General features: G+C 45.8%; 1 protein-coding gene across 2 annotated transcripts; it reads left to right on the forward strand.

Annotated features, from left to right (window-relative positions):
- Window positions 1-96: 96 nt before the first annotated feature.
- OIT3 (oncoprotein induced transcript 3) lies at window positions 97-27,997 on the forward strand. 2 transcript variants are annotated; one of them, XM_079312134.1, is made up of 9 exons: window positions 97-2,144; window positions 10,839-11,213; window positions 12,422-12,529; window positions 15,288-15,410; window positions 17,220-17,342; window positions 20,672-20,832; window positions 21,604-22,019; window positions 26,113-26,212; window positions 27,343-27,997. In XM_079312134.1, exons 2-9 carry the CDS (start codon window positions 10,940-10,942, stop codon window positions 27,529-27,531), a joined length of 1,494 nt encoding a protein of 497 aa, XP_079168260.1. In that variant the 5' UTR covers window positions 97-2,144; window positions 10,839-10,939; the 3' UTR covers window positions 27,532-27,997. The 2 variants fall into 2 exon arrangements, with proteins under 2 accessions (XP_079168260.1, XP_079168259.1); XM_079312133.1 differs by lacking the exon at window positions 97-2,144 and adding an exon at window positions 6,272-6,978.
- The last annotated feature ends 3 nt before the right edge of the window (window positions 27,998-28,000 follow it).

Genomic DNA, 28,000 nt, shown 5'->3' on the forward strand with positions numbered 1-28,000 from the left:
CTGCCTATCCAGCAAATTTCTGAAAAGGACTGATCAGCAAAGAAGCTCTGAACCCCGGCAAAAAACCTGTTCATAGCTCTTGCCTTTTTTAATTAAAGCATTGCAGGTGGAAGCTGGGATGTGGTGTGGGGGGTGGAGGGTTTTTACCTTTAATCAAGACAAAGGACTGTAAAGGGGGGAAATCTCTTTAAATCTGAAGATGGGACATTGTGGAATGTTAGTTCTGAAAAGGGCTTGGCAAATAGTCACGTTTTAAAATCTGTCAGAAGGGCGATTGTGTACAAATACAGGATTGGGGGATTCATGAAAGGAATGTAATGCTGGGGTGTTAGGGGTGTTTTCTTCCAGCTTTGCAGGGTCTGCCTCTCAATAAGACACCAGCAGCCTGCTTAGCTTTTTAAATTTTCCTTTACCTGATTCCAATCTCTCTTTCTCTCTTGGAAAAAAAAAAAAAAAAAGAACAAAGAATCCAAGCCACCTGGAGCTCTGGCTGGTGATCAGAACTTGCACTCCACCGCCATTAACACGCACACTTCTGGTCAGACCTGGTCTCTTTTATAAAGTTACTACAAGACTGCTTTCTACTGGAAAACCGTGAGCTTCCCCTTCCCAGCCCACCCCCTGTGCTCCACTGACTTCCTCCTTTGCTTATTTGTAGCACAGACTGGTTGTAGCCAAGTGAGAGAAGGAAAGAGTTTTCTTCTGGACATTTGATAATTGATATTTTGGATTATTCCATAATAACTCAATAAACTTTGCGTCCCAATGCCCTTGAGCTCCTCCTAGAAATTCATGGCAGCATTGCATGAGCGGATTTTTATATTCAGTCTTAAGAGAGGGAGCTTCCCCTCTTCCTACCCCAAATCTGAGAGCCACCTGGACTATGAAATTATGAAGGCTTAAAGGATTATAAAACTGTTGCTGGAATCATGACTCCTGCTTTTAAATGAACAGTTTTGGAGCATGGAATAATGAAACTTGATGCTCGACTGCTTGTGTAATGGGATAGAAGGTTTCACATATCCTCAAAGCATTTCCCTTGCCCAGAGGCTTTTTGAGAGCCTGGGGAATCTTACAGTGCAAGACACAGAACTGGTTTGGTTCTGTAGCACTTTCCCCTGATTAAGTAGCTTTAAGTGAACTTTGTGTCCACAGGTCAGAATTTCTTGGGAGTGGCTAAAGACATCTCTTGTTCTTAGCTAAAAAGAAATAAAGGAAGGAAGGTCAACCCATTGCCCTCTCTCTTAACCAAGGCTGGCTGCTTTCTAAGCAGATAAAACATCTCTTCACTCAAAGCAGGTCAGTCTGGTTTAGCACCCTGCTGATAAATGCTGTGGAGACAGGATGAAGGTGGGAGAAGGACACTAAGCTTTATATGCAGAAAGGCTGGCTGCTTCTTTTTGATGTTTCACTACCACTCCTCACTGTGTCATGGAAAGAGGCTTCTGGTTTTTTTTGGAGAACCATGTTTTAAAAATATAGGAAAGAAAATAATTCAGTATTAACTAGATGCCAGGTGCCTTGCAGATGTGGAAACACAGCTGGGATTGCTGCCTCTTCTCACTCAGTGGCATGTTGGACCGAATGGGTGCATGTTTCTAGTTTTGTTTTTTTTTTTTTCCCCTTCCCCTTTTCCTCTGTCTTTCCATTTAATTACGTTGTGTGATTATTTTTTATCTGTTTTATCCTGTTTGTGTGATGAGTTTTAAAAGGAAAAAAGTGAACACAATCCTGTAGCTGAATCCTTGGTGTGTGTTTGGGATGAGGGAGGGAGCATGGAGAAAAGTCCTTCTTTAAAAAAAAAAAGAACAAAAAAAAAAAAAAAACCTGAACATGTGTAAAATCCTGTATCATTTATGAAATATGTATAAAAGAGCAATGTACTTCTGGAACAATAAATAACTATTCAATTTTTGAATCAGTGCTTTTGAATAATGTTATTTTCCCCAGCTGAGAAGAGAATATTCCCTGTTTGGCAGCTCTCCTGAGTTTCCTCCATTTCTTTTTGTTTAGGTTGTGTCTTCTTGACTGACCTTACCTCCCTGAGGCCGTGGTGGTGCAGATAATAGCTTTCCTGAAGAAGCCTGGATGGAGATCTGGCTGCCAGGCCTGGCTGCCTAACAGGGATCTCAGGAGGTGGTGAGGTAGAGCTAGAGATACTTGGTCTGCAAAGATCTTCCTTTGTTTGGCCAGCATAGTAACAGGATAAGAATATAAATGGACAGGTAATGCCCAACAACCCAAAAGAGGTGCCTGTGGTGTCAGTGTATTTCTATATTGCACTCAAGGGCTGTTTTGGAGAAAAACTGGAGTGTTAGGCTTCAGTTCCTTTCTTACTGGGCCCTGGAATGGTTTGATTTGTCATGGTGACATGTGATTTGTTCATTACCTTTGGGAGAGCAGAGTTTGCTTTGCCCTAACTTCAGTGGTTATTAGGATGAAATGTTAGCTGCAGGTTTCCATTGTGCCCGTGGACTGCTTAAAAAAACTACCATCCATGATTAGCAAGTTTTTTAAAAAAGCCAGCTCTTGTGTTTTTCAAATCTGGAGGGCAAGGGCTGGAAGCTGTTTGTTATCACCCCCCTTTAATCACTGCTGATAAGCCTCCATTCTCCAAGCAGCCCTTAGTCTGCTGCAGTCCCCAGGTGAGCTGCTGCCACCCTTAGGTAAATTGTTTGGCTCAGTTGTATAAGAATCTGTCCATTTTGGCATCCAGGAGAGCAGGAGACTTTGTGACAGCTTAGCACCACTCTCTGTTTTGAAAGCAAGAAGATGCTGTTACAAAACAGTTCCTGCACATGTTTTAATGTTGTTCTAGAGACAGTGTGAGTAAGGAAAGTGTCTGCCCTTGTGCCCTGAAACCCACAAGCCTCCCACTCCAGTCTCAGTGCCTTGGAATGCTCACACTGAAGGGAAGGGCAGGGTTTGTTTGCTCTCCTGATCCACACTGTTGTATCTCAACATCAACACATTCTCTTGCAGCAGCTATTTCCCCTTTGGGAGCCAGGCAAGTGACAGGGTCCTGTCCCCCTGGCAGCACATGCAGAGCAGGCAGTGCTGCCTGAATTTTAATGTACCACTGCATTCCTCAGCCCTGGTGAGGGAGAAGCAGCAGGGTGCATTGCAGTGCTCAGGTGCTGCTTTTCCTACCAGTTCTGTCATTCTTTTGATTAACCTCTTCTATGAAGGAGCTTTCAAATAAGTGTATGGCTGGTTCAAAGTTCCCTGGAGAACTGGAATAAGTTCCCTCTTTCACACCCATGAGGCTCTACCTTGCAGGTCCCTCCAGGGAAGGTGTTCATGGCTCTTCTTTCCTGGAGCACAAAGAAGAAACCCTTTTTCTTTCCCCCTCTAACCCTTCCTGCCTGGCAGGCAGCAATGATGATCACCTTGCTGCAAGTTCTTATGCTTCCATGTTGGCTTTAAGAGGGTTTTCATGATGCCCTGAAGCTGCTTTTGGCTGTCAGCCCATGGCACTGAGCCAGCCATATGAAGCTGGCCAAGCTGGCCTGTCTTTGAGCCAGTGGAGCAATTTCTTTGATATCCCCTGGGATTTTTTGTGAGTGTGGAGTTACAAAAGCAAGCTTCTTTCCTCTGTGCCCCATTGTATGGCTTCATTTTCACAGAGGAAGAAGATTTTTATATCTTAACTATTTCTCTACTTATCCCAAGAGATGCTAATTATTCCTTTTAAAAACACCATCAGGCTTATTTTCTTTACTGAAATTAAAGAGGTGAAAAATAAAATCCAGTAATGAAAATTGCAGTGTACCTAAGGCCTGAAGCAGGGGAGAAGCTGCTCTTAGGACTCTTAAAAGATGAGTCCTACTTCTTTTTCTGCCCCTGAGTAGTTTTGCAGTTATTGGTGTGTGTTGTTTGTGCTCTAATTCCTCCATCTGAAAATGGAGGAGTATGGAAAATATGCTGGGTTTGTAGCACCTCTGGGAAAATACTCTCAAAACACAAAGTTCTGCATCACAGTGCTCTACTAAGCAAAGGAAATAACTTCTACTCTTAACTAGGAGTGATGTACTTGCCTGATTTTAATGGGTTCTCAGTGTTGTACTTGTGTTGATTTTGCCCACACTTCACTCAGCTTGTGCTCCCTCCCTGATCTCCACAGCTTTTCCTACTGGCTCTGAGTCCTGGAACAAGTTGTTTACAGCAACAAGGCCTATCTCAAAGTCCTTGACTTGAGTGCAATCCATCTCAGCTGCCTGTCAGGGCTTATTGTGAACGTGCATCCTCCAGTCAATCCCAGACAAGGGAGCCTGACCTGTGTGCCAGGTTCTCCTCCCTCTCTCTGGCAGGAAGTGCTGATTAGCTCTTCCTCCTGCTCCTTCTAGGTAGGTTGCAGGTTCCTGCACCCAGAGCTGTGCTTCACACACCTCCCAGGCACTGCTGTGTCCTGAGAGGGGGCTCTGACAATGCCAAGATCACCTCAGCAAATGCCAAAGCATTTTTATTCAGGAGTCCATTACAAACTGTACAAGGCTTTCCAGTCCAGTCAGTGCTTTGAAGAATTTGAGTTCCTTGTGTGAGGATGGTAAAGCCCCCTGCAGAGATCTCTGGAAGGGACAAGAAGTGTGGTTGCCACCTGTAAAATGAACATTTTTCTTGTGTTAAGGACAGATAAGCACAGGCTTTGTAGCAGGCTTAGAAAATCCCTCTTGGGTACCAAAATGAAATTCCTGCCCTCTATTTTCATTGTGCCTTCCTTTGTCATATCTTTTAAACAGTGCTGGTGGCTTCTTTCAAGAGATTCTAACTTGAGCCTGATTCTTTTTGGGGTGTTGGGTGCATCAATCTTTGGGGTGCAAATGTGGAGGTCAGGAACAACATATTTGCTGGAGAGTGCAGGTCCTACAAAATGCCCTATTGGAATTGTGTCTCTCCCAGAACATCTGCTTGCAGGGAGGATTTTTGTCTGGGTTTTTTCCCCTCCATTTATCCTCGGGGCTGTTGCTGCTCCCTCAGATTGTGGGGGAATTGGAGCTATGAATATCACCCAAATTAACTTTCAAAGAGGAGGTGTTGATAGAGAAGTGCCTCTGGTGCTTATTCCCAATAATGTTTAGAGGTAGCAGACTGTCTTCTGCAGCTTGAGACCACTTCTTCCAACTAGATATTATGGTGATTTGGGATGGTGTCCTCTATGGGAATGCTGGGGCATCTCCTGCTTTAATCCATTCTTGGGAATTTGATAGGGCCTGTAGGTGACACCTTTGAGGCTCCAATTTGTGATGCTGCAGCTTGTTTCTCTGTGTTAGTTGTCAGCTGTCAGTCACGTATATATGTACCTGTCAAAACCTTGTTATAACAGGTTCATACAGCAGCTACAAAACAAAAGCAGCTGGTGAAGAGATGCTTCAGAGAGCTGTACACACCTGTGACACAAACAGAGCATTCCATTCAGGCTTGTCAGTTTTATTTACCTGGCATCATGACTATGAACCAGCCTCTCAATGAAAGTGGCAAAATAAAAATTCTGGTGGCTGACTGTATTATTCTCTGTTCAATTTTAGTTTCTCTTCTGGGAATTCACATAATCACCTCTTGAGGGTTATCTGCCTTGATAGCTTTGTGTAGTGAATCTGTTCTCCTTTCCTGTTGTTGGAAAAACCTTTCTGGTACTGCACAGCTGTCAGCACAATAGAGCCACAAGAATTTATATTTTTGTTCCTTATGGGAGCAATAACAGTAATTTATTTGGAGTTTGGTTTTGGTTTTTGTTTTTTTTTGTTGTTGTTGTTCCCTAGAGTTGTTCACCACTGAAAAAAGACTCCTGTGCTGGGGTGGAGAAGAGCAGCATATTGCACTTCACTCCCAAGGGCACATCCTGACAGAGAGAAGCCATTGAGAGTTTTCTGTAATGTACAGTGCCTGCAAGATAGACAATCACCCTACTCCCTGTCCTGTGCAAATTCAATAATGGAGCCACTGTTTCCTGCTGGGATTTGAAGCTTGGTGTCATTTCTTAGGCCAGCCGGCTGCAGAAATGCAGGATGCCAAGGGAATGGGGAAATGCCCATTTTTGCCTGATTGTGTGATGACTGTGTGCTCAGCAGCACTCATTGCTGATGGAGAGCTCTTGGGGTGGGGTGAGAGGGAAGAACCCTTCCTGGGTTTGCTGTAGTACAGAGCACATTTCAGTGTGCAGTGATAACAAGTCACAATTCAGCCCAATTTGGTTTGAACTAGCCAGGAGAGATTCTCAGTTACTCAGTTTGGCATCAAAATTAATTCCATAGTGAGCACTGCAGGAAAGTGTCTTTCCTTGCCTTGTGTGATAATGTCACTGCAGTGGTCAGGTTGTGTGAGCAGGAGTGGCAAGGCCTCTGTGTGTCCTAGGAACAGCTCATTTCCCTGTGGGACACCAGTCTTTCAGTTTGACTGATGTTCCCATTGTAGCTCAGCTCCAAGCACTCCTCTGCAATCTGTGCTCGGAAGGACCTGCTGCTCCTTTGGCCACCGTTTCCTGCAGTTAAGGCTCCTGAGCTGCTGTTTGGTGCCTGCAGGGAGCTGTGGAGTGTGACTTGTGGAAGGAGCACAGATGATAACAAGCACCCAGCTGTTCTTCTCTTCCATCCCTTCGGGATGTCCGGGTGTCCCTGGTTAGAATTCTTCTCTGGATAAGATAGTGGAGGTGTCACTGTGGGGCAGAAAACAATAGCAGGTCAAGTCCAAAAAACAAGATTGATCAGTAAGGGGCAGAGCTGCTCTGGGGAGGTCAAGGCTGGAGCTGTAGCCCACGTCCCTTCAACTTCTTCCTCTGATAAACTTCCAGCACAGCAATCACACTTACTCTTCTAGAAGCCTGGAGTCAGAAGCTCCATTGAGAGGAAGGCTGCAAGAGCCACAGCCTGCATAAGGACTTTCAAGCCTCTGTCTCTTGAGTGGTGGCTCTTCCTTAGCTCAGTGGGATGCTCCAATTCTTGTTTTTCTTTGTTGTTCAGCTCCAGCCAGTGTCATCAATGGGTGAGTAAAGAGGCATTGCCTAATTTCTGTTTGCTGTCTCTAAGGTTCATGGTGAGCCCTGGTGTTCTTAGGTGAAAGGCTGAAAGGTGGGAGAAATATCCCTTTTCTTTGAAGGTGATATGAAATTCCTTCCAGTTGGAAAGATCCTTCTGTTAAAGTGTGAAGTCTCCCATAGTGGAAGAATCTCTGTTGCCAAGGCACTGTGGGATTTTCCTCTCCCTTTGGAGGACAGACTCTGTGCTACCTTTTCACCTGCTTCCTTGACAAATCTGAGCTGAGCTTAGTGCCATTATGCAGTGCTGCTCCCTTTATTGCTTAGTTGTGCTGGAGCAGACACCTCCAGTTTCTCAGTGCACCCAGGGTTCATCTCTGCAGGATGGGGCTCTCACCAGTGCTCACAGGAGCCTGGCTTGTCAGCCAGTGTGTGTGCTGCCCTGTCAGCCAGGGCACTAACAGCATCTAGCTTACAAATGGAAAAGCTTTTCTTCACAGCCAACACTTGTCAGCCTCAATTGCTCAGACCACGCAAGAGGTATTGAGGAAGGAAAGAAACTGAGCCAAGAAAAATGAAAAGTAGTGAGCTGGAGACAGTTATTTGTCTTGTGCAAGCCCCCAAGGTTGTTGTTTGGGGAGAAGAAGTGAGAGGCTGATCAGTTGCTTCTCTATTTTTGTGGAATTTTTTCCTTAAAAACTCCATTTAATTAGTTAAAATTAATAACCTGTGCTGACAGACTGCCTGATGTCTGCAGGAAGGCTAGCATGGGGCAGCACTGGCAGTCCAAAGGTGGCTGTGAGGATCTGCAGTGTTCCAAAGAGCACTGTCTGCTTTTTCTGCTTGTTTGCTTCCCCCTCACTCCTGCCAGAAGCTCTCAGGGGAATGAAAGATGGGAGGGAGTGCTACCTCAATTCCCCTGATGTGCCTTCTTCCAGCTCCCTCTGAGCTGCTGCGTGTTCATCTCACTAAATTTTGTCTTTAAATTATCTCCTGGATGTTTAGCAGACAATGTAATCTCCCTAGATGAGTGTTCCCAGAGCCTGTCTACAAAGGATATTTCATAATTACATGAAAGCTAATGAGAGTGTTGGTATTTTTAGTGCTGCCCAGCTGGGAAGCTGACAGGGCATTCCTGCTTCACCTCATTTGGCTCTTAACAACACTGAAACCTTTTCATCTTAGTCAGTGACTCACCCTAAGGCCACACCAAATCCTCTGGTGGAACCAAGGGAATTACACTGAGGGAAACCCAGAGGAAGCTCTGTTCAGGACCTATCTTTTCCTTTTGGGAGAAGTCAAACCAGCTTTTGGAGAATGGGATTTACAGTGCTGCTGCAGTCTGTGGGAAAGGGCAGGCAGGCAGAGCAGGTGAAAAGGAGAGCTTCACCTGGTGAATTCCATCAGAGATTCCCTGCTGCATTCCCCTGTGCTGCTCAGGAGAGTGAGGCTGGTTGTGGTGATAGTGAATCAGCTCCCCTGCATATCTTTGAATTGTGGCACTGGAGATTCCTTCATAACCCAGATCCACGTTCCCCGTGCCAGCTCTGCAGCACTCCTGACTCTGGCAGCTGCTCCTGCCTTTTATGCTGGATTTGAGACCAAGCAAAATATATCTGTGGCTGACGAAGGCATGAGAGATGTTATATTTGTGAGATATTTCTATGAGGTAGCACATCTGTGAGACAGATATTTACAGAAGACACAGCTAAATATGAGTGATTTGAAGTCTATTCTCTGAAGCACTTGTAGCTCCCACTTTAAAGTCAGTGAAACAAATCAAAATAATGAACCAGGATCATTTGTGTTTCTAATAGAAAGAGCACAGTATTCCTCCCTCATCCAAACTCCATCATACTATTGTTAAAACAAAACTGCACAGCTTTAGAACTTCAAAAGAAATGTGCTGTGGAAAGTTGAGGCTGTTCCAGTCTAAGATGTGTTTTGTCAGAGTGATTGGTTTTATTGGCCTAATTTAGGAAATGGTAATCAATTTTCCTTACTCAGGGTAGTATTAGCATTCCTTTTTCTTAATAGGGAATTGCTTGTCATGGATAAGTTGTGCTTAATCAGGTATTAAATGTAAGGCAAAATGGAACCTCTGGACTTCCAGTGAGGAAGCTGCCAAATGAGGGTTAATTAGGAGGAGACTGAAAATTTAATGAACTCTTAAATTCTTCATTTACATTCTCCCTATGGTACTCTCATATTTTAATTATTTGCAGAAGGTTCAGAGAGGCCTCTGAAAAGGGACACACTCCTTGAGCACTGCATGAACAGACATGCACTTACCAGGAAATCCTTGTGTCTGTGTCTTGCCCCCACAAACACTCATTTCACTCATAAACAGCTGCTCTCCTGTGCAGATCAGAATCAGGAGGATTTGTGGCTTGCAAGGAGCACAGCTGTGTAAAGGGTTGAACATGGTGCTCCCCAGAAAGTCCCAATTCAGACCTAGATTATAAGATAATGAATAAAAAGGTTTGGCAGCTGTGGATGGGTTTTAAAAGAGGCTGCATAACCTGCTTGAGATACAGTTCTTTGTTCCAAGGCAGCTGGGAGAGTTACCAGTGACTTCAGGAGGGGCTTGCAGGTGCTCAGTTAGTACTTAAACCAGATTGGTGTCCTAGTCTAGAACCCAGGGATGCCAAATGTCACTGCATGTGGGGTCTTCTGATCCTGAGATCCCCACAACAGGACATGTTGGTGGTTTTTAAAGTCCATGTTTCTCCCAGCCCCAGTGCCAAAGAAAATGCTGAAGGCTGTTTTTGTTTATTGTTTGTTATCTAAGGAACAGTCTAATTTATACTCTACTTATTTTTGTGGCTTGTAATTCTTCCTGCAATGTTGGCAAATTTCTCCAGGGATTCAAGTCCAGTCCCCAGGAGTCCTGGGCATCACACCAGGGCCTGTGAAACCCCTGCCAGGGGGGTCTAGAAGCATTCAGGGAAGCCAGGGGAACACCCTGGACTCCCACATATTTCCTATGGTAAAATCATTACCTGGACCTCAGATTTGCTTATATCTTGTTTTCTCCCCCATTAGCTAAACAGCAAGTCAAACTGTCACATGATGTTGTAAAAGGCTCTGTTAATTTACTTGTTCCTCCAAGACCTTTAAGGTGAGTAATCAGAATTTTCCACAAGGCAATGAGTTCACAGAATCACAGAATAATGAGGTTGGAAGAGACCTCTAAGATCATAGAGTCCAACCTATGTCCTAACACCTCAATTCAGAGTCTAGACTATAGCACCAAATGCCATGTCCAGCCTTTTATTAAACACATCCAGAGATGAAGATTCCACCACCTCTCTGGGAAGAGCATTCCAGTTCTTTATTATGCTTTTGTTGAAAGTTTTTTTCCTAACATCCAACCTATACCTTCCCTGACATAGCTTGAGACTGTGTGCTCTGGTTCTGTCAGTGCTGCAGGTGGAAGAGACTGACCCCCACCTGTCTCCAGCCTCCTCCCTTCAGGAAGGTGTAGGGAGCAGTAAGGTCACCTCTAAGCCTCCTCTTCTGCAGGCTAAACAACCCCAGCTCCTGCAAACGTTCTTCACAGGGTTTGTGCTCCAAGCCCTTCACCAGCCTTGTTGCCCTCTGGATACATTCAAGCATCTCAACATCCTTCCTAAACTGAGGGGCCAGAACTGGACACAGCACTCAAGATGTGCTCTCACCAGTGCCAAGTACAGGGGAAGAATGACCACCCCTGCTCCTGCTGGCCACACCATTCCTAACGCAGGCCAGGGGTCATTGGCCTTCTTGGCCACCAAGAAGGTATCGCCGGTATCACCTTTTCTCTGTATCACAACAGTTCTGTTAAAAACTAAAAACTGCTCTGTCTGTGTGTGCGTGTGTGTCCCAGCCCTGGACCCCTGCTCTGCCTACATCAGCCTGAACGAGCCCTGGCGGAACACGGAGCACCGCATCAACGGCAGCCACGGGCAGGCGGCGTGCGACAGCGGCATGGCGGGCGAGTGGTACCGCTTCACGGGCATGGCCGGCGACGCCATGCCCACCTTCTGCGTGCCCGAGAACCACTGCGGCACGCACGCGCCCGTCTGGCTGAACGGCAGCCACCCGCGGCCGGCCGACGGCGCCGTGCGGCGCCAGGCCTGCGCCAGCTTCGGCGGCAACTGCTGCCTCTGGAACGCCACCATCCAGGTCAAGGCCTGCCCGGGGGGGTACTACGTGTACCAGCTGGGCAAGCCCAGCGTCTGCTTCCACGCCTACTGCGGTCGTAAGTCAGCCCCCTGATCTCTCCTGCCTCCTCCAGCTCCATTCCCAGCCTTGGGCCACTTAGTGGTTTGTCTCTGTTCTGTCTTTGCTCAGAGCCTGGATTAGCAAGTGCACAAAGGAAATGGATTCTTTTGTGTTCGGGCTTGGTAGTTCGTTAAATTGTATCAAAAGTAAAGAGTGTTCAGCTAGCTGCTAGATGAGCAAAATGGAGGAAGAGCTGCTATAACGTCTCTTAAAGCTAAACAGTAATAGAGAATTAGCGCCTATATTATTTATGCTCTTAACCCAATAACTAACTTCCCACGACCCTCACTGTGGCACTAACTGACCATACAGAGCGTTCAGCTACTTGCTAGAAGTGAGCAAATGAAAGAAGAGCTGCTACAAGGTCTCTTAAAGCTAATCAGTAATAGAGAATTAGCACCTATATTATTTATGCTTTTAACCCAATAACACAGCTTCTTGCTGTGGTCTCTGGATACGTTCACAAAGCCAATGCACCCATGTAGTGTTTCCATATTTCCCCTTCAGGAATACACCAGGCTGCTGTTTGGGAGTCTGGGATGTGATAAAACAGACCTGGCAAGGGAACTGCTCACTCTGCAAACACCTATATTATTTAACCTTTTAACCCAATAACTAACTCCCATGACTCTCAGTGTGACGCTGACTGTCCAACCAGAAACTACTGCCTGAAACCCATAAAAGAGAAGGAAGATGAACACTGAAAGAGACACCCCCCAAAATCCTCCATCTTGTCCCATATCTATTACTATACTACAAAACCCTCAAATTTAAAACCCTCTACTGTGTGAAATCACACACTTCTATTTAACTACACCTCCATAATTTTAACTCCATCACTCAAATTTGGAATCCTTCTCCAAGGCATCAGGTCAAAAGCATTGTTCTCCAGGGAGTCAGTCCCAGACAGCACAGAAAGCTCAAAAACCCCAGGTTTCTGGGATCCAACGTGGCCTTAGTGATTTAATGCTCCCTGTGGGGCCTGGTGTTTGTCTTATGCAAAGTCAAAATTTCCATCTCTGACTAGCAGTAATTAGACTGCATTGTTTCTTGGCAGCTTCAGCAGGTCAGATTTCCAAACGTGGGCCAGGGGCTGTGCACGGGGTGGGAAGGTGATGGGACTAATCCTGTACTGTCATTGCATGCTCAGTGCTTTGTGCTGACATTGTTCTTGTTGTGCCCTAGATTTTTATGACATCTGTGATGTGGTGGATTGCCAGGGCTCTTGCTTGGGCAGTGACTGCACGTGTCCCCCAGGTACAACACTAGGACCTGATGGCCAGACATGCCTTGGTAAGAGTGGAAATAAGCTGTGCCAGTTACTGGTGCTTTTCTTGCCTTTGTTTCATTGCTCACATCTCAATCCTTTGCCTTACAAAGCAGTATAAAAAATGACATATACTGAGAGGAGTTTTCCCCTTTGCTGCCTAGAACCAGGACTGTGATTCTGTAAATGGTTCCAAGATATGACATCCCATGGCTGGATCCATTCTGGTGCCCCTGGAGCTCCACATTTGTGAGGCTGGATTTGCCTTCTGCATAGTTTAGTGGCAGAGTCTGTTTCCAGGATCATGTGGTATTACTGTAGCACTCAGGAAGTGCTGTGCAGTCTGGCACTAGAGATTTCCTCTCACACTCTGTTGAATATCTCTCCTCCAAAAGAAGTTTTGCTGGCTGCTCTAGGGCTTCACACTAAACTCCACCATACTTCCTGCACTTTTGGGACATTGTCCAGGGCCTGGGGCTTGAGGAGACCCAAAGGAATGTAAGTCCCACCACAGCTGCAGTGGTTTTAGGGGATATTCAGGAGGCTGGCAGAGATCAGCATGGCCAGGAGGGAAGTGAGAACAGAGTGGGGAGCATGGGCTTTGGAGGTTCGTGGGGGAGTCCCCATGAAGGTCTGAGGAGAGTGTGGCTGTGGTTGTGTGTGTGGTGCTGGGGGAGAGCAGCTGGACTGAGAGGTCAGGAAAATGATGTGACAAACCAAAGGGCTGGGAAGGAGTGGCTGTTGGGGAGCTGCAGAGCCACACCAATGGATAGGAAGGGGTAAGGAAAAGGAGGAATCTCATCTGTCACTTGATTTGGTGGTGAAGCTGCAAGCAGAGTTGGTCCAGGAGGATGTGTGGCAGGGCAGTCTGTTCCATGGGAGCTACACCTGAAAAAGCAGGTATGGGTGGTTTCTTTCTTCACACACCCTGTGTCTGTGAGCACTAGGGCAGGGCCCACAGTCATTCCAGTGTGTGGAAGGAGCAGCCTGGTCCTGCAGCAGGGTTGCACTTGCTCACTGTGATTCTGGGGAAGGCTTTTGCTTAAGCAGCTCCACTTGTCTGCAGCCAAGTGGCTGAGTGAGCTCTCACAGATAATTAAAAACATTTATTGTCTGCTTTTGTGCAAGCTTTCCAGTCACAGAAGTGCCCTTGACGAGCACCAGCACTCAGTGAATGTGTGGCAGGCTCAGAGGAAAGGATTTCCTGCAGCAGGGGGGCACACAGTCCTGAGCCTGTCTGTGTGTGCTGCAGCTGCTTTCATCCCTCACCAGCAGGGTTTCTGCACTGCTGCTTCTCCTCCAGATTCCCAGATGGCAGAGCACCTCAGCTGGAATGATCACTCTGCTTCACCTACCTATCTGCAGCCTTTCTTGTGTGACTCTGTGATCTTTCTAATAACTTTCTGTTGTGCTGAGTAATTGTGCAATCACATCTCTGAGAGCAACTGTGCCCTCCTTACAGAGAAACCAAATAAATCCCTGTTTGTCTTTCCTAAATAGAGAATGTGCTTCCCTTCCCAGCTCCCCTCAAGAGGGGTACTAAAGCTGCTGCAGTAATGCAGCAGAGAAGCTGTGGCTGCCCCATCCCTGGAAGTGTCCAAGGTCATGTTGGACAGGGCTTGGAGCAACCTGAGATAGTGGCAGGGGATGAAAAGATGAAATTTAAGGTCCCTTCCAACCCAAGCCATTTTGTGAAGGCTGAGCAGCTCTGTGCACCTCCCTGTGCTTCTCCTTAGAATATTACCTGCTTTAAATCCCAGAGCAGAACAGTTGATCCTGAGTTATGTTTTCATTTAGGGGTTAAGTAAGGTCTTAGATTTCCTGTCACTCAGTACATTGCCTTTGCATTCTTCAATGCCTGCATCCATGTTCTACTAAGCCATGATTAAAATCAGCTCAGCACTGTCCCAATCCAGTCTCAAGACAATCAGCCTGTGTCCCAGAAGTGCTGCTTTTCACTGGTGGGGTAGAGCAGGGACAGAGATCTGTATGTACTGAAGAACTTGGAAGGACCAGTCAGGGGAATTTCTGGGCCCAGCCTTCGACCAAGACAATCTCTGGGCCCTTCTAATAACAAGCTCCATGCATCTTCCAGTAGCCCTTTCCCTCTTCACCCTCTGTTTTTAAGCAGCTTTAGTTTTATTTTTAGAAGGGAAAGTGTGGAGCCTGTCACATGTGTGCAAAGCAGTGTTGTGTGAGTCTCCTGGATGTGCTTCCTGCCTCCCAAAGCAGGGTACCAGCCAAGTCTTTGGCTAAAAACGCTCCAATCCCATTGCTTGTGGAAGGAAACACCACCACCAGCTGCCAGCTGTGGGTACTGTGCATGTGTGGGGCCACAGATACCTGAGAGAGCTCTTCTCTGACCTGTTAAAATGGTACTTTTCTTTTTTCTTGGGTTTAAGCTTCTGACACCAAACAAATGCCAGCTTCTAAGCTGTTTTGATGAAACCCTGTGTGAACCTTGATCAATAACTTCAGCATCCTGGCCCAAGAGAAATCATTCATTTTGTGGCTCAGCAAGAGCAATGTCTGTCCCTTCCTCTCTGTTTGATTTGCTTTTTGCACACAGAGATTAAATCAGGTTCAGGAATTAGAATCTCAGAGAATGAAGTACCTTTCAAAAACAAAAAAGAAGGGCAGACAGACACAGAGCAACTTTAGCCTTTAAAAAACCTTAGGAGTTTTCAGAGCTTTACCAAGAGATTCAAAGGCTACTGTCAGTGTTACTACTTTTATCGTGGCATTATTCATACATTCCAGAATTTGTTTGTTTGTTTTTTTCAGATGAAAATGAGTGTGAGCAGAACAATGGAGGCTGCAGTGAGTTTTGTGTTAATCTGAAGAATTCCTTCCGCTGCGAGTGCGGGGTTGGGCGCACGCTGGGGAGTGATGGGAAAACCTGTGAAGGTGAGGCTTCAGATACCACAGGCTGCTGGAAACTGTCTGAATCACTCCCTTGCAGCACTGGCTTGGCTCCTTGCACCTGGCATTAAATGTCACTGATACCACCTCTGTGCTTGCCAGAGAGGTTGAGACTAAAATATCCTTCTAAGCCGGCAGAGAGAAATCTCCTTGTTGTTGTCCCTGCCTTGTCCATTTCTGTTAGGATTTGCTTGTGTTTATCCCCATGGAGGACAGGCAGCAGTGGACCTGGAAGATTGGTTGTCCAGGCAGAACTGGTTGGAGTTGTTGGGATTTGGATCTGGAGATTTGTATGGAAGAGTTTTGTGAGGGCAGGTTTAGCAGCACAGAGTTTTGGCAGCTCATTAAGCATGGGGTAATGTCACAACATCAGACTAAAGCATGAGGATCACTTTAGCCTCCCAGGATGGAGACTGAGGAGAGGAGTGCCAGTCTGTGGACAGAAGTAAAATTTGGGATTTGGGCAGATTTTGCTCTTTGGTATCTGTGGGCTCTGCTGCTCCATGCAGCTGCCACAGTTCCTTCACAGTGGTGGCATACCCAGGTTGAAAACCCTTGATAAATTTAGACATCTGGCTTAAAGACCAAATTGTGGGCCTGATGTGTTGTCACTAACAATGTACAAACATCCCTGAACAGAAATAGGCAAACCCAGCCTATTTCATCAGTGCCTGATGTTTTCTGGGGTGAGCTGTAGAAAACCACTGTGCCCCCTCTCAGCAAAGCTGCTGTGTGGTGTTCACAGACCCTGTGGGGCCTCAGACAAGAAAAACAACTACAGATGTGCCTCACTTTTCAGTGAGGCCCAAAAGAGCTAAATCTGCTGTCTGAGCACTGCTGGTGCATCACTCATCCAGGCAGTGACAGTTCCCTGGGAAATGCTGCTGTGCAGAGTGCTCCTTAAGTACTTGTCAAGTTGTGTGAGGCCAAAAATGGTCTGTGGGCTTTGTCCCTGCCACATCCAGCTCTGAGCTGCTGGAGCATCACATAAATGAGCTGTTCAATTTTTATTCCCAAGTGCTGCACTCTTCTGACAGGGCTGGAATAGTCTGTTTGGAAACTCGTTTGTTTCTGCCATTCCCCACGTTGGCTTTTAGGGCCTTTGATATATCATTTAATTTCCCTTCTGTAAGAAGGATGGTGCCTTTCAGGAGTTTAACACTGCTGCTGGGGATTTTTACAATCTTGTTAGTAAGTTTTATTTCTGAAGATGTGCCCTCAGCTTTGGGAGCCAGTAGAGAATGGGATGTGAAGTGTGAGCCACCTCACACAGCTTGTTGTTAAAAAGAACAAATGCAAGAGATTTAGCTTAATTACCTGAGCTGGGAGGCTGAGTAGAGTATCTCAAAATTTACTTTATGATGCTTTACCCATATGGGGTGTACAGGCTGTTGTTTTTCATGCACTGTATAGGATTGAGTGTATAGGGATTTCCATTCTTTTCTTTACATTTCAGTGAAAACCACACAGTGATCTCTGATGGCAGGCTCAGGGAGAAATATTTTATATTTATGATTTGCTTATCTTATGTTATTTTACTGAGAACAGTAGGACTCATTTAGCATATTCATCCCAAAGGATGAATAAAAATATCAAGCAGTTAAGGTTATTTGAAAGAAAAAAAAAAAAAAATCATGATGCTCTGCATAAGTAAAAGTGTACAATTAAAAAAGGGATCTCCACCTCATTTTCTGGGTAACAAACTCTTGCCTTTGAGCTGTGTTGTTCAGACTGTTGGTTGGTCAGTGGTCTGTTGGGACTTGCAGGATGCACTGATTTTCCTTTGTTTCCCAGAAATTGAAGGCTGTCACAATAACAATGGAGGCTGCAGCCACACCTGCATTGAAGTGGAAGACACCTACCAGTGTGAATGCCCCAGGGGACTTGTTCTGTCAGAAGACAACCACACTTGCCAGGGTAGGTCAACAAAATCTCTCCAGCAGCCTCTGTCCCCCGAGAAAATGTCTGAAGGAACTTTTCTTCTTTTTTTTTTTTTTGCTGTCTTCTCTTAGTCTGTTCTTTGCAGTTGGGTTAATGGAGCTTTGTTACTAATGACAGACCATCCAAAAGTGAAAGCCTGAGCCTGGAGATGTTGCTCTTCTTTTCAGGAAGGAGAGCAGCCACAGGGCACTGTGCTCTGTGAACACCTCTGACAAATTTGTGCTGTTAGAACTGACATTTTCCATGCTTCAAACTTCAAAATCTCAGCTAAAGCAATCCAGTCCCTTCCAAGAGTGGGGTTAAAGAGAGAGGCACATTTTTTTCCAAGTATGCCATTCCAGTAAGCATTCCTATGCCTTGAAGCATAGCACTAGCTTTGATATTAGGTGCTCCTGCTGCCCCCTTGGAAAATTGCCTGGGATGGCATCTAAAAATTGTCTGTTACTTCTGCTGTGTAGAAGCCAGGGCAGCATTATCCTTGGAGAACCTTCCATCTGAACTTTCCACAGGGAGTCCTTCATGTTGAGTCACTTGTGCCTATGGCATGCACATGGAATAAACAAGTTCATTGTTTATTGCAAAGATTTCTTCTGCAAATACATCCAGGCTACCAGCAGAGAACCTCCTGCAGTCTGGTGTGCCACACAGTGCTCAGGTATCAGTTAGAGGGACAGATTTATGCCTCGTGTTGGCCAAAAGGGCAGGAATGCCTCAGAGAGGAAGTTGGAATGGTTCTGCTTGATGGAATTTCTGCTTTTTAAGCTTTTTAGAAATGCAGGGCTCCCAAGAGTGAGCATTGCCCACTTGGGATCCAGCAGAGCTGATGGGAGTTTCCAAGAGCTGTGATCATACTGATTGAAGGTCTGATTGATGGATACAGGCCAGAGCAATGTTTTTCAGTCCTGAGCCCCTGAGGCAGCCCCAGCATGGCTGGAAGTCCTGGATTTCCCAGCCAGGGTTTCTGCTGCTTGTGAGGCTGCTAATGAGAGCAGCAGCACTGCTGGGAGCCAGGCTGGGGCTCAGGATACAGCAAATCATAAAGTGAAATTGCCTGTTCTTTTGCATTCATGAATTTATCTCCCCATGCTGTGGCCTGAGATTCTGAGCAGGTATGGAACTGTACCACACAATTTTTTATGACACCTAATCAGGTTTATATTGGTTCAATTAACAGTACAGGGCAGGCACAGTAGCCTGCAGCAATTGGATCTGCAGCCTCTCTGCCCTCCTCTGCACTGTCTCCACACTCAGAACAAACATTAATAACCTTCCACAGAAATCAGAGTCCAGAGGCTGCAATTTTTTCATAAAGATACCAGCCAACAAAATACTTGGAATTTTGCAGCCCATCCTGGAACACCACCTCTTCCTGAAAAGCAGGGATGAAATGCTCCTTCCCCCCTGCCCAAATTTTTGTGCAGGGCTTATGTTTGTAGCAGTGGGTCAGGGCTCCCCAGCACCAGAGAGCCTGTTCTGCTGAGCAGTCTGTGCAGGAAGATAACCTCTGCTCCAAGCAGCAGCACTTTGAAAGGCCAAGGAAGGAGCCAGAGGCTGGAATATGGTGCCAGTAACAACAGCAGACTGAAATGAGCACGGGAATCACCACAGAAGCTCCCTACCAGGTTCAGGTGCTCAAAGGCCTGGGTGGAAAACAGAATTCAATGTGGAAATGAGGAGGCTTTCCCCGTTCTCACAGGTGCTCTGAGAAGTATGAGGGTGAGGAACTAAAATGTTTGGGTGTTTTCCCAAATAGCCATGAGTTGGCTTGAGCCAAGAGGTTTCTTTCACTTGTTTCTGTGTGCAGGTGGTGGAGGGCACAAGGCTCCTGCAGCTCTGGAGCACAGGGAAAATGGAGTGTTTTCTCCCTCCCACTTTGTGCCAGTCAAAGACATATAGAAACAGAGAGGTCCTGAACTTCAGGGAATTGCAGTTGGGATCCAAATCTCTTGCCCTGAATGTCACCTTTATAAAAGCAGTACATTTTCTTATTTATCAAGGAGCCCTAGAACAGCCAGTGTTTAAATCCAGATGGAGCCAATCAGTTCTGCAAAGGATGTTCCTCTCTGTCTGCATTATGCTGTGTTCTCCAAGTCCTTTTGTCTGCTCCTGAGCCATTTGACATGCTCAGTTATTCCCACTTGCCTTTTGCTGCCAGTGGAGGGAAGGTTAAGGTAATTTTTAGTTCTTTAAGCTTCTGTTCTAACCCAGCAGTGTCATTATGGGAACATATTGCTTTGGGCACTCTGCATACATTTTAGTGTATCACTTTGAATTTATCAACTTTTAATCAAAAATCCACCCTGAAGGTACTCAGAGGCTGTTGCAAATACCTGAGCTGGGAGAGGAAAATTTTTAAAGGGGGGTGAAATGCCTATTTTAGCTATATCCAGAATCCTCAATTATATAATGATTGAAATTAAGGTAATGCAGGTCATAGGAATGTCAAGGACTGGGACTGCAATTAATTTTGTCAAAAATCTTGGGAAATTAGTATATTTGCTAAAAAGGTTTTGTCATGGGATTTTAAAATACAATAAATGTAAATCCTGCAAAAGGTTTGTTTTTGATATATGCCACCAGTATGTTTGTCATGTCTCTAATCTCTAACTGAACTGAATAATCCCAAGGAATATTTCTACAGCAACTACTTTTTTATTGAAGGTTATTCTCTCTTCCTTCATTTTTTATTTTGTCCAAGCTCTGTTTTCTCCTGCTTCTTATGTAATGAAACTTTAATGCAAAAAAATTCACACGGAGGCCTGTATTAAAATTTAAAGGTTGGAAGGAGGTGGAATGAGTGAGCTAATTGGGTTTGTTTGTCAGAGCTGGGTTTATTGCTTATAAAAATATTATTATGGCATTTTGAGGTGCTTCCATTTTAGCTCAGTATCCATATGGAATTACCCTGCCTTATTTTAGCAGGTTCTGGATTTGATGTAAAATCTGATTAAAGGTCTTAAAAGATGGCTTTGCCTGGGGTGTTGTGAATTTGATACCCATATCTGGCAAAGAATCTTCCCAGGGCATGGCAGTGCAAGAGATATCAACCAAATCTGTGCTGGATATTAAAGTGAAGCTGGAAAGCACAGCTAAGTTTATGCTGCAAGTGCAGTGATTTTTTCATTGTTGTCTGAGGCATTGCTGGAGAATTTGGGGCAGAGGCAGCTCTGGTTTGTGTTGTGTAGGTGGGATTGCAAGGTGGGTAGTTGGGTTACTGTGGTGGGGTCATATCCATAAATGCTGTTTATGATTCCTTATTTTTTCCCTCAATTATAACTGGTATATTCTGGGGACTTCTCTTGCAGTTCCAGTGCTGTGCAAGTCCAGCTCTATTGAGGTGAACATCCCCAAGGACCTGGTTGGAGGCCTGGACCTTTCCCTCATCAACACATCGTGCAAAGGAGTGTCCAATGGCACTCATGTCAACATCCACTTCTCCCTGAAGTCCTGTGGCACTGTGGTAGATGTATGTATCCCTGCTGCCCACTCTGGGGTTTGGGGATTTGGCTGTGGGGAATGAATCTGATTTAGCTGTGCCCTCAGAGCCATTCCATAGCAGAGGGTTTGTTCCATCCCCTCTCATGCACTGTGTGTTTGACAACCTGGGTGCTGCTTTCTGCTCCCCTCCTGCTTCACAAGAGTGGAAGGTACAAGTACCCTCACTCTTCATCCTCCTGCTGAGACAGATTCTGGTCCCCTGGTAACGTTTCCAAGGTTAAACTAGCAACTGGTGAGGACCCAGAGGGGTAACAAAAGTGTGGTGCATTGCAGCTGCCAGCAGGCCAAGGTCCTTAGTTGGTCTGTGAGGATCAGCAGCATCATTCTGGTGGTCTTCAGGGAAGGAATTTTTACATAGTGACCAAAATTATATTCTCACTGTGACATGAAGGCCACAAGAAAACTGTTTCTTGTGGAGAAATCTCCATAAATTAAAGAAGGAAGTCTCCTCTCCCAGGCAAATTGGTGAAAGACTATTTTAGAAATAATAAACTGAGTTGTTTTCAGTATGAAAGAAGTGGAGGGGAGGGAAAGTGGTCCAAAGTTTTATTCTAAGTTGTTTTTTTTCCTTACAATTTCTAGTAATAAAGTTTCTCTTTATACCATTTAAAGTTAAGCCTATTTTGCCTTCCTCCAAATCCCATCTCACAACAAAATAATTTCAAATTGGCAAACCAAAACCACTATGGGACGAGCCCAGAGAGCTCTTCCTCACCAATCCCCCCTTCCTTGGCTGCAGGTGATAAATGACAAAATCATCGCCACCAACCTGGTGACAGGCTTGCCCAAGCAGACCCCGGGCAGCAATGGGGACATCATTGTGCGCACCAGCAAGCTGCTGATCCCGGTGACCTGCGAGTTCCCGCGCCGCTACACCATCTCCGAGGGCTACGTGCCCAACCTCAAGAACTCACCCCTGGAAATCATGAGCCGCAACCAGGGCGTCTTCCCCTTCACCCTGGAGATCTTCAAGGACAAAGATTTTGATGAGCCCTACAGGGGTGCTCTGCCCACCCTCAAGCTTCGGGACTCGCTGTACTTTGGGATCGAGCCCTTGGTGCACGTCAGTGGGCTGGAGACACTGGTGGAGAGCTGCTTTGCCACTCCCACCTCAAAAATTGATGAGATTCTCAAGTACTACCTGATTCAAGATGGGTGAGTTCACTGCTCTCTCTCTTGCTGGCAGTAGCAATCACCAGCAGCCATCAGGCTAAAACCACCTGTCTGTCCTGATTTGAAGGACAGGTGTCTGCCAGTAAAAGGCAGAAGATTCTCTTTGAAATGGAGAATGTAAACCCTCTCCCTCCAAATTATTAGAGTTTTGAAATTAAGGGGCTCTCAGGCAAAGATATGAGAATTAGGAATAACAGTTCTTTACTAGGAAAATTAAAATAGAAATACAGTATTACAAAGTATCCCAAAAACACTGACAGAGTCAGAATACAGCCTGACACCCTGTCAGTCAGTCAGGGTGCTGGCAGCAGTCCCATTAAATGGTGGCTGCATCCTCCTGCAGTGCCAGATGTGGTTCAGCTGGAGCAGTGCTCCTGGAGAAGGTGCAGTTTTCCTCTGAAGGTCCAGGGATGATGTGGAAAGTTCTGGCTTTCCTCTGGAATCCAGTGGAAAGAGGGTATCTTTCTGTCCAAAATCTCAGTTTTTATCTGGGTAGGAAAGGCTTGGCTCCTCCCCTGGCTGGAGCATCTCCCAGTGGGATGATGTAATTTTATCAGTCATGCACTGGGACTCAATGTCCCAGCAGCAGATGATATCTCCTGGAGGGAGGATGGGTTGTGGAAAGATAAAGATGATTGCCCCAGCTGGTTTAAAGATGGCCCATTAGCAGAGAATATATGCCAGGAGATAAGGAAATCACTGCCCCACCCAGCTTCAACAGATGGTGATAGAATACACATTTCTGCCCACATCCTCTATTGCAACCCAAGACACTGTCCCATCAAAAGGAATTGGGAGAAACAGTGGGAGGCAGTGAAAGAGGCTCCTCTGAGTGCAGCCTTTACAGGATGTATTTCCCTGTCACTAGCCTTGTGGATAATTGAGTTGGCTCCTGTAGGAAAGATTCTCTTTCCTGATATCCTCTCTCTGCCAGCCACAGAGTGCCAAGCCAATGTGCAGAACCCCCATGGCCATGTGCTGCTGCCAGGCAGCTGACAAAGCAACTGGAGCAAGTTTTTTAATTTTCTCATAGTGGCCCTATTGCAGCATGAGCTAGAAGAATCCACTGTTAGTCCTGGTGGGAGCTGTAGGAGAATCTCTTGCTTTTGCTTTCCCTGATGCCTGTCAGAGGAATAAACTTAAAGTCTTTCAGTTTGGCTGTAATTTTTTGAGATATTTGGGATTAGTGATCATTACAGAGTATGCTAAAAATAATTTTGTGCAGATCTGTGGGTTCACTGTTGTAGTGGTTTTTGCATCAGAGGTTTGGGGAGCCTTGTTGTGGGCTCAGCTGTGGCTCCTGAGATGATCCCTCTTTTCAGATACTTTTTGAATGCTGAAATGACTGTGCCATGCTACAGCATTGCTGTGGAGTGTTTGCATCCAGCTGCTTAACCAGACAGCTCTGTCATAGTTGTGAGGCAGCCTGCTGTCCTCTAGGGAGGGAAATCCAGCCAAAGGAATATCTAAAACATACCCAACAGTTGTAGCCTGATAGTCAAGGGACTGTACTTGTGTAAGTCTTGTATGTTGCCTGCCAGACCATTTAGTGATGACAACAATCATGTCCTCAGCTGCCAGACTAAATCATCCACTGTTACAGCTGCTCATGGCAAGTCCTGTGTGGTTGTCTTGTAGCAAAAGGGTCCTGCAATGTAAAGTATCCAAAAATACTGTTTTCATTTCCTTCTGCCAGAGGATTCAGCATTAGCCTGCTCTCCCTCCATCCTAGGCTGCAGTCCTTCTGTGCCCAGCATTTCTGGGCTTTATGAGCAGATCTGTAATGGAAAAATTGATTTTATCAAGTGGATAAAATCCTGGCTTGGCTGTTCCTGTGGACCCTTCACAGAGTCAAGGCCCCAAACATTCATTCATTTCTCCCCGTGAGTGAAAATGATGGGATTCAAAACAGCAGCCAAAACCTGAGCTGGATGGAGAAGGCAGGAAATGTCATCTCTTGAATTCACCCCAGCACTGGTCGGAGGATTTATGGCACCAGCAGTCCCTTGGTACCTGCAGAGGGCATTAAAACTTCACTGAAGGGAAAAGTGCTTCACTCTGTAGCCATCACTGCAGGCCCCAATGATTCAAAATTAAATTAGCTGAATGCAGTGCTAAGTTGTCCCTGCTCCAAATAGTTCTATAATAACTCAATTTCCTTCTAGAAACCCAGCCTCACAATCCTATGGCAATAAAGATGGGATTTTTTATATCAGTTTATCAGGGTCAGTTAATCAGTTTTGTATCAGGATCAGACCTGCAAGAGTTAACCACTGAGGAATGGGAAAATTCCCTCTAGTGCTGTCTTCTCTGTTAATTGCCTGCCTTCTGAAAACAAAATGAACCAAAGGCATTGACCAGTGGCACAGCTGATAAATGTTGAAGCTCTCTGGGGCATCTGGAGTAAGGTCATGTCACTGCTGAGGTCAGGAGCTGTGATTGAGCAGAGCACAAGGTGGTTAAGGTAGTTCCATTGCAAAGCTCATCTTGTTATGCCTCAGGCTGCCCCATTTGTTAGGCTGAGGTGGATATTTCATTGTGCAAGCTTTCCTTTTAACCTTGCAACCCTGAAAAGAGAGTCAGAGCACAGCTCCCACAGCTCTGCTGCTCTGCTCCCCAAACCTAAGTACATTATGCACAGGGATAGGGGGATTTTCCCTATATCCTCACCAGGCTGTCTCCTCACCTATTCAAAGTGGGCAGCAGAGTCTCTGGGGATTTCCTAGGAGAGTGGTCTGGCCCCACAAATGCAAAATTGCCCCTGTGACTCATGAGGTTTGTGGGCTGGTTTTGTTTATCTCTGATTCCTTTGTGGTGTTCTGCCACTTTGCCTTTCCCTAGCCCCAAACCAGTGGGTTTCCTTCCACCTTTGTAGAGAATCTTTGGAGAACCTGGGATTTAGGAGTCAGTTTGAGCCAGTGTCCAATAATCATCACAGTTTACGTGCTCACAAATGAGAACATGCCTAGGAGATGACTTCATGGCTCTAGAGCTTGGCCACTCACCTATGAAAAGTCTTTAACTGTCATTCATTGTGACCAGATGCTTTGTTTAAAAAGAAATTTTAGCAACTTAGAGATTCCCAAATGTTCCAGTGAAGGCAGAACTGCTCTTTTACAACTGACCATGTCAAACATCAGTGTTGCTGACAATGCCATGCACGTTTCTTGTGTAAAGGTGGGAGCTGAAACTTGCTGCAAGAGCAAGACTTCAAGCTACACCAGTACCTCTTGTCTCTTCTACCACTGCTTTGTTTTTTGGGGTTTTTTTTTTATGTCTTTCAAAGTCCATATTTCTGAAATTAACTTGCTAGAAAGGATGAGCTGCACTGCAATGCAATTTCACAGCAGCATCAGGGCCTCTCAAGATGCCCAAGGCTCTGCAATAATCAGCAGTAATTATTGAGCCACCATAACTTTTTGTCTGTCAGACTCTAAATAGGCTGTAATAGTTTATAAATGCACTGCACCTGGAAGGTAACTTGTTATAAAAGCAGCTTATTTTCTTGCAGTTGTGAGACCTCTCCTACAATCTTGCATTGCTAGTGATGGAATAACTGAATTTAGAAATTTTTGGTGGAGTGAATTTGAGCTATTTGACGAAATCCAGCAGGAAAGCAAAGTAAATCTGGATTTTTGTTGTTTTCATCATCTGTCATATTTTAGTAATGTGGGTGCAGGCTGCTTCATTTTAAGCATAATTTATGTGCATATCTGTGTGTATACAGCAAGTGCATAGCACATTCTGTGGTGTACAACACTGCAGGCTGTTGCTCAGGAAGGTGAAATGAGGACAGACTTGCCTGCAGATCCCTGGCAGTCCCTCTCTGAGGGGCCTGGGCCATGTCCTGCTGAGCTGTTCCTTGTCTGGAGATGCTATTAGCAACACTGCTGTTTTCCCCCATCACTCCCCACTTTTCTCCTGTGGCCAAAGAGGAAGTAGCCGAGATGGTAGCTGAGCCTGAGAGAACCAATCCCTCCTTTTCTTTCTCTGTTTAAGTAGGCTGGAATGTCTTTTCTTTTTCTTTTTCCACTTCTGGGAAACCCATTAAAGCCTATCCCTCTGCTCTCCTCAGCTGTGTTTCTGATGATTCTGTGAAGCAGTACACGTCAAAGGACCATCTTGCCAAGCATTTCCAGGTTCCTGTGTTCAAGTTTGTGGGCAAAGACAACAAGGTAAGCTCAAAACTCGACTCTTAGATATTTCATCAGCTCTGATATGGCTGAGGAGCCTCAGCATCAAGTTGGAAAAGGGTGTGGAATGGCTGGCCCAAGGCAGGTGCTGCTGTGCCTGTTGCAGCAGTAGCACCTTACAGGAGCCTGACACAAGTACTTCAGGAGAGATAGATAAAAACAATTAAATTTAAAATATGAAGGACAGTTTTGAAACATCAATGCCACAGCAGACTAAAATAGTTGTTGTTTCCAGGGTGGACTCTTGTTTGCTGGGTGAGAGAAGTGTTCTCAGTCACCAGACACATTTCACAGTGCCCTGTCTTAAGAACAAGACAGGTTTTAGTTTGAGATCTCTTCAACCTTGTGTCTTCTCTAACTCTTGTGAGTACAGATGCCAGGACTCCAGACAGAAGGCCACCATACTGCTTAATTCAATGTGAAACCAGGCTGTCTCTCTGGGGCAGAAGTTCTATAGTGGGAGGACAGTGGAAGGATAATGCCATTTTCTTAATGCAAATAGCTTTCCTTTCTGTGTTGGAGGAAATTGGATCTTCCAGTCCTTGTTATGCTCAGCCAACACTGCTCCAAAAGGTATAAAGCTTCTGCTCCAGCTACTGGACAGCCCCAGTAAGGTTAAAACAGATGGTATCTTCTAAAATTCAGAAATTTTCCCTAACTTTCTGATTACCCCTGCTGCCTCCAACCTGCATCCTCCCACCCTGCACAATGGATTCCACTTCAAACCTCTCCAAATCTTTGTGGCTGCTGCTTGCAGGGATCTTCCTTGCTCTCCTTGTCATTTACAGGGCTGGGAGCAGCAATCCTGTCACTGCGTTGGCAGTGCAAGGAGAAAAGGCAGCTGTCTCCTTGTTCTTTGCATTCTCCCTCTTCCCTCAACTTAGCCTTTCATCACCCTGTGTTTTCCTCTTTTTCCCCTTGGTTTCCTGGCTTTGTTCTCCCAGCTTGCTTGAAATTCTCTTGCACATCTCCATCAATCCTTGAGGTTCAACGGTCAGAGCGGCCGTTTTGGCTGGGGATGGCAGTGCTGGATTCCTGGTGTGCTGTGGCATGTCTGTGGTGGCAGTGGTCCCCAGAGGCGTGCAGTGAGCCTGCTGTGTGTCCCCCATCAGGAGGTGTTCCTGCACTGCCGTGTGCTGGTGTGCGGGGCGCTGGACGAGAGCTCGCGCTGCGCCCAGGGCTGCCGGAGGCGCGCGCGCAGGGCGGCCCAGCGGCGGGAGCAGGAGCAGGAGCAGGAGTCTGTGCACCTGGAAAAGCACATCCTGACAGGAGGCCCCATCAGAATCGACTTTGATGATTGACACCACCCTCTGGAACAGTGGCACTGGACTTCCTGTCACTGCATTCTGCTGTGTGATTGAGAAACGACAGGTATTTGTTAAGGCCCCGCTTGAACCTCAGGACTCGTTTCCTTAACTCTCTGGTGATTATTTGTGAAGTTTTTTGGGCCCAGGAGGCAGCCCTTGGAGTGTGACCTGGACTGCAGAACTGTTTGGTTTTATCTGCATTTCTCCCCTTTATCTGCATTCTCTCCTTCAGCTGAAGGGACCCTGTTTCTTTGCAGACTGGAAGTGTTGCCCAACTTTGCTTTTCCACTCATCCACCTACAGGCCCCAGGACTGTTTGTCCTTGACTAAACAAATGTTATCCAAGCCCTTCTTGCATCAGACAGTACAAATAGTATTGTAGCTGAGTGTGTTTGCTGTGCAGCTCTGTGAGTGATGCTGAAGCTTTCGGGTGACTGTTAATAAAAACATGCATAAAATATAT

The sequence above is a fragment of the Erithacus rubecula genome (assembly GCF_903797595.1).
Source record: "Erithacus rubecula genome assembly, chromosome: 9".
NCBI classification, from domain to species: domain Eukaryota; kingdom Metazoa; phylum Chordata; class Aves; order Passeriformes; family Muscicapidae; genus Erithacus; species Erithacus rubecula.